Genomic DNA, 6711 nt, shown 5'->3' on the forward strand with positions numbered 1-6711 from the left:
AATGTTCAAAGGCCCTGAATAATTCGCACACTAAGACAGTTTCCTTATTAATTAAACTGAGAGTGGAGACTTAATTAGCACGGACAGGGAACTGCAAATTAGAGCTGTTTGCAAATATGTTGAGAAACAGTTAAGGGTCACACTGTGACTAGTGTCGCTGCATCAAACCGATGCACACATGCGTGTCACTAAGACACGCCCACTCGCCGGCGAGAGCGACGCCGAATGGCTGCTATACATACCAGCGGGCCTTGCTATTTCAGGATTGGCGGATCCGCGCTTTGCCATTACGTTATGCTATTTTCTACACATACACAAGGATGATAGAAAGAGAAGACGTAATGGAGTGTTCCTGAGCGTCCTTGCGATGAAAATCACTTTAGTATTCGACAGTATTCGAGGAAGGGAGTTGCAATGAAGGTATGTAAAAATAAGTAGATGTCAGATTTGTTATTGTAGGTGAGATTTGCCATCTGCGTGGAAACACCAAAATAATTTCCGGAGGCTGTTTGACGTTTAATATGTCAACAGCCAGACTTCTTAAGAGTTGCATCAGTTTGGATGCATCAAATGACGTCTGCAAATAGCAATGCGTGCGTTCTTCCGTCTTCTGCATGCTCTTGCATTAACAGTGTTTGTTTGGGTGACAGCTGCATTTATGATCGTTTAGCAGGATATTTGCTACTATCGGTATCAGTAGATATCAGGACCGGTGCAGCTTGATTTGTCCAGTGGACGCTTGGAACAGAGTGTACAAGCAAGCAATGCTCATCATAACCCAGTTTATCGCAGCACTTCTCTAATGAGATTGGAGGATAGTCTCTGCCAGCAGTCACTGGATGAGTTGATATGAATGGACAAGCAGCTCAGACAGTCAGTCATGAGGGACAGAAGTGATTTCCCCTACTGAAACGTCACAATTAAATAATAGCAGAGGGATTATGACGTCAGAATAGCGATACAAGTATTGCCATTGTGACAACAGCCAGGCGAATATCAGTGGACAGACAGCGAGGAGGGACAAAAGTGGTTTTCCCTGCTGAAATGTTATGGGCTTACATTTCTGCCACAATTCTGCGCGCGAAAGATCATATTTTGAGCGCACAAAAGTGCATTTTGCACGCGCGCGATCTGAGTTTGTGGAGAAAATGTTCGTTTCGCAAAGAAAAAAGTCTTTAGAGCGCACGGAAATCAATTTTGCATTTAAAATACGTTTTGGATGTGTGCAGACCTTCTCTTTTGCGTGTGCAACGTTTCACTAGCTTGCTCACCTGATGTCCCCCCTCTGTGCTTGCAAAATGCCAACAGCTCCCGTGCTCAATACAACCCAGCGTTACAATGTGCCATAATTCCAGCCAATCAGAGACCGAGGCTGCTAAATTCTGATTGGCTGCCTTGACAACCAATCACAACATTTCTTGCATTACCTCGACAGCAGAAGAGGACAAATACAGTGCATGCATAATTATTATGCAAGTTGATATTCTGATTATATTTTTTTCCAAGCACATTTTACCAATAATTATAACTACTATTAATCTTGTATTTAATCACTTATAATCTATATATTATTGTTCATGAAGGCTGGAAGTGAAAAACGCCTTATATTCAGGTGTGCATAATTATTAAGCAGGTTATCTTCTACAGATAAAATCTCGAGATGAACTAAAAATGAACTCCCAAAACTTACTGCCAGATTCTGGCTTCAGCCTTCAGCCTTCATGAATAATTATATATCAATTATAAAGAATTAAATACAAGATTAATAGTAGTTATTAAGATTGATGTCATTTGGAATTGGTAAAATGTGCTTGGAAAAAAATATGATCAGAATATCTACTTGCATAATAATTATGCATGCACTGTATTTGTCCTCTTCTGCTGTCGAGGTAATGCAAGAAATGTTGTGATTGGTTGTCAAGGCAGCCAATCAGAATTTAGCAGCCTCGGTCTCTGATTGGCTGGAATTATGGCACATTGTAACGCTGGGTTGTGTTGAGCACGCGAGCTGTTGGCATTTTGCGAGCACAGAGGGGGGGCATCAGGTGAGCAAGCTAGTGAAACGTTGCACGCGCAAAAGAGAAGGTCTGCACACATCCAAAAACGTATTTTAAATGCAAAATTGATTTCCGTGCGCTCGAAAGACTTTTTTCTTTGCGAAACGAACATTTTCTCCACAAACTCAGATCGCGCGCGTGCAAAATGCACTTTTGTGCGCTCAAAATATGATCTTTCGCACGCAGAATTGTGGCAGAAATGTAAGCCCATAAAATGTCGCCATTTAATTATGTGCTTAGTGATTATGACGTCAGAATCGCGATGAAATGATTGTGATTCTGATGTAATGTAATGATTGGGCATGCAGTCATGAGGGACAGAAGTGATTTCCCTTCTGAGTGATTATGACAAATGATTGTGATAACGGTCAGGCAGTATCAGTGGACCGGTAATTCAGACATGTTTTTCACGTACTAAAATGTGTTGATTTTAATTAAGTGCATGGTGATTATGACATCAGAACATCATAGTGATTATTATGATTCTGAATGTGATGATTGCTAGACTCGTTCATGAGAGGCAGACATGATTTCCCCAACTAAAATGTCACAATTAAATTATAACACGGTGATTATGACGTCAGAATTGATTGTGATTGTGATAAGAGTCAGGATATTATCAATGGACCGGAGTAGTTATGAAAATGAATGTGATTGTGATGAGGGCTAGACTCAAGAATGCAGTTAGCAGTCATAAAAGAATGAAAGTGGTTTAAAGGGGTCATATGATGCGATTTACATTTTTCCTTTCTCTTTGGAGTGTTACAAGCTCTTGGTGCATAAAGAAGATCTGTAAAGTTGCAAAGACTAAAGTCTCAAATCCAAAGAGATATTCTTTATAAAAGTTAAGAGTCAGCCACGCCTACCTAAAACGGCTCGTTTTAACACGCCCCCACATATCTACCTCACTATGTGGGAAGATTTGCATAACGCCGCCCAAATGTTCACGCAAAGAAAGAAGGCGTAACTTTTATTCTCGCTGTAGTATTGTTGCCGTCGCCATGTCGTGAAGGCACTGTGTGTTTGTGATATCTGGCGGAGCTGTTATAATTGGACCAGCAGCCCAGATATTAATGGCTAAAATGGCTCATTTTAATTATTGATGAAAATTGATGTTGATGTATTGATGAAAATGACTGTGATGATTGGCTAGACTGATATAAATGTACACTAAAGCATAATTCTTCTTCTAAAACATCACAATTGAACTATGGCATAGTGGTAATGATTTCATCATAATAGTGGAATGTTGAAGTGTGAAAATGAAAATGAAGATTCTGAGTCTTTATTGACTGAGTTGTTATAAATTGAAAATCTGCTCAGACAGAGGTGACTCCTCTCATTAAAACATAAAAACTGAAACACTGCATAGTGATTATGATGTCAGAATAGTGGACAGGAACAAGAAGGCAAGATTGTGATTAAAAATGATGTTGTGCTGCATGTGCTCATGATTGTTGGGATTGATCAAGCTGTTAAGAGCTGTTATGAAAAGTTGCTCAGTCACAAGGAGCAGAGGTCTAATACGTCACAGTTGAATTATGATGTGAGAATAGTGGTTTATGATGTTTAGAGAAGGTTTGTTTGAATGTGATGACAGCGGTCATGGTGGTATTTAAAATGTTTTTAGTTAATTGTGGGAATTTGCTGATATAATGTAGGCGAGAAATGGTCAGATGATTGCGATGAGATTTTTGTCAGCAATTAGCACATAATGACTAAATTCTTTCAAATTCACTCTCATTTCCATTAAATTATGAAGCAGTTTTTTTAAATTAGCGTTGACCTCACTCCTTCAGGGAGCAGCCTTGAAGGAAAGCGTGAGTGGGTATAATTAGAGGGTTAATCACGTGTCGGATAATTTAGGTTTATGAATAATTCCTCTCATTCATAAGAGCTCCACTGTCTGGCTTTGTTTCTCCCTGTGGTTTATGTAATGACACTGTGTTATAAAGCACAGATTCTCCCCAAGAAGCAAAAGGACGAACTATCTTCTGAAAGAAAGCTTTTTCTGAGGATAACCACTCTTCTGTGACAGTGCTTCTGCTTAATCTGAGTAGAAAAGCTTTTCGAATCAGACATAAGACGGAAGCATCTGGGTTTTTATATGTGAATTATTCAGTTATCTAAATTAGGAATGGTTTCTGGAGGTATTTTGGAACTTTGATATTGTGCAATATTACTCAGCAATCTTCTCATTCATATTCTAGGCTATTTTGCCAAAAAGTATTTGATGTCTGGTCCACACTATAGCTAAAGTCATTATTTAAATATCTGGGCAAGGAGTTGAACACAAGTCTGAAAAAAGTTTGAGATGGAGATAATCTGCTTTCATCTGTTTAATATTAAAAAGCAATGGAAATGGGATGGCATATCTCCACTAGATGATCATTATTGGAAATGCCAGTCATTCTGTAATAAAGCGAGCCAAAAAAAGAACAAATCTACTGATGATTATAAAGATTTTTTTTTTAATTTACAAATTGCTACCTTTGTCTGAATGTCACAGATGTCTTCTTAGATCCCAGCGAGGTTCTTACACTTCTTTAAAGGAATAATTAATCAAAAAATGAAAATTTTGTCATTATTTACTTACACTCATGCTCATGTCTCATGAAATGGAAAAGTGAATTTTTGTAGAATCTTCACATAGCTATTTTCCAAGTAAGGACAGTTTATAGTGAATATGCTCTGTTTTGAGCTCCAAAAAGGGCAAAAACACCATAACAGAACTATACTATAGTACATACTATATTATTATACTATATTTTAGGGCTGCACGATAAATCGCATGCGATATTTAATGTTCATCTTGTCAGAAAGCCACTCAATGTGAAAGCACGTATGTGATGGAGATTTACCGCTGATTACAGAACCGGCTTTTCTGACAAGATGCGCGTTAAATATCGCATGCGATTTATCGTGCAGCCCTAATTTAGTATAAGGTTTTATGTTGTTTTTGGTGTTTTTTTAGTCATTTTTGTGGCTTGATATCCATTTTTGGATGAACTATTCACAGTTAACAGACAAAGTAGTAAACAAATGTTCTTCCACAAAAATATTATTTATACATCATTCATGGAACGTTTTTCTTCAATATTTTAGTTGGACATTAATCTAACGTTATTACTTCCTAATTGTTTCAGATTGTTCAGAGAATATTCGTAACATTAATATTAATATAAAAGTAACTAAAGAAACCATACTTTTTGCGAAATGATAAAACTGAACATTCTCTTAATGGTTTCTCTTCACATAACCAACCAAAACATTTTTACATTAAAAAAGAACATTTTGAATGTACTGAGGACATTCAGAAATAACATTTTCATAGCTTAATGGGAATGCTAGTAAGGTGTTTTTAGAACATTTTTGTTAGCTTCAAAAAACATTTCTAAAACCAACATGTTCAAAGCTGCTCAGTCCCATATCTGCTGGTGTAATTAGTTATGCACTCTCATGTGAATGCTCATTAGTCAGAAGTCATGCATTTCTGTCAGTGGGAAGGGTTTCTACACTCCTTAGTTCTTCCAGAGCCTGCCGCTGCAGGTGAGAGGAGAGACAGAGAATTGGCTTTTCCATTATTCCGTTGTGAATCAGAAGTGCTGATTCATTGTTTTAAGAAACATCACGCTCAAGTGGAACGGACCTTGTCGAGTTGTCTTATTCCCAGCACTTAATGCTGTTATAAGTTTCTGCATGTATTATACCGTGAGCGCAGCCTGGAGACATTAGTCTGACTTCAATTCTCTGGAGTCAAGTGTGCTTGCTCATCAATTAAAAATAAGCATTTACTGTAAGATTCGCTTTCAGATGAGTCCCCGACCGTGCAGAGAATCGTGACTTAGGGGAAGTGTAACGCTCTGTTTTTCTTGAAGGACATGAAGCTCTCCGAGCGCTCTTGGTCTAGTCATCAGGAATCAGACCTTTAAGAGTAGGAGACTGTCAAACTGTCAGAAACTGCCAGTGCCAGTGCTGCTGGATCAGATGTGCAGTTATACAGTCGTGGTCAGAATTATTGGCACCCTTGGTAAATATGATCAAAGAAGGCTGTGAAAATAAATCTGCATTGTTAATCATTTTGATCTTTTATTTTAAAAAATCACATAAATCTAACCTTTCATTGGAGAATAAGAATTTAAAATGGGGGGAAATGTCATTATGACATAAATGTTTTTCTCTAATACACATTGGACACAATTAACGGCACCCTTTTATTCAATGCTTTTTGAAACCTCCATTTGGCATAATAACAGCTCTGAGTTTTCTCCTATAATGCCTGATGAGGTTAGAGAGCACCTGACAAGAGATCAGAGACAATTCCTTCATCCAGAATCTCTCCAGACCCTTCAGATTCCCAGCTCCATGATGGTGCTTCTCCTCTTCAGTTCACCACACTCATTTTCTATAGGGTTCAGGTCAGGGAACTGGAATGGCCATAGCAGAAGCTTGGTTTTGTGCCAAATTTTACCCATTTTTGTGTTGTTTTTAAGGTTTGTTTTTGGATTATTGACCGGTTGGAAGATCCAAACATGGCCCATTATAAGATTTCTAACAGAGTCAGTCACTTTTTGATTTTTTATCTGTTGGTATTTGATAGAATCAATGATGCCATGTATCTAAACAAGATGTCCAGGACCTCCAGCAGAAATAT

At 38.0% G+C, this 6711-nt stretch overlaps 1 protein-coding gene across 2 annotated transcripts in view; it reads left to right on the forward strand.

Moving 5' to 3' along the window:
- Positions 1 to 283: 283 nt before the first annotated feature.
- Positions 284 to 6711, forward strand: part of LOC107689120 (E3 ubiquitin-protein ligase RNF34-like) — a 25456-nt gene continuing 19028 nt past the window's right edge. For both annotated transcript variants that reach the window (XM_016487027.1, XM_016487035.1), the window contains exon 1: positions 284 to 420. In XM_016487027.1, coding sequence (XP_016342513.1) covers positions 415 to 420 — 6 coding nt within the window. In that variant the 5' untranslated portion in view covers positions 284 to 414. The remainder of the gene's footprint in view (positions 421 to 6711) is intronic.

The sequence above is a fragment of the Sinocyclocheilus anshuiensis genome, unplaced genomic scaffold, assembly GCF_001515605.1.
Source record: "Sinocyclocheilus anshuiensis isolate Anshui unplaced genomic scaffold, SAMN03320099.WGS_v1.1 scaffold393, whole genome shotgun sequence".
NCBI lineage: Eukaryota > Metazoa > Chordata > Actinopteri > Cypriniformes > Cyprinidae > Sinocyclocheilus > Sinocyclocheilus anshuiensis.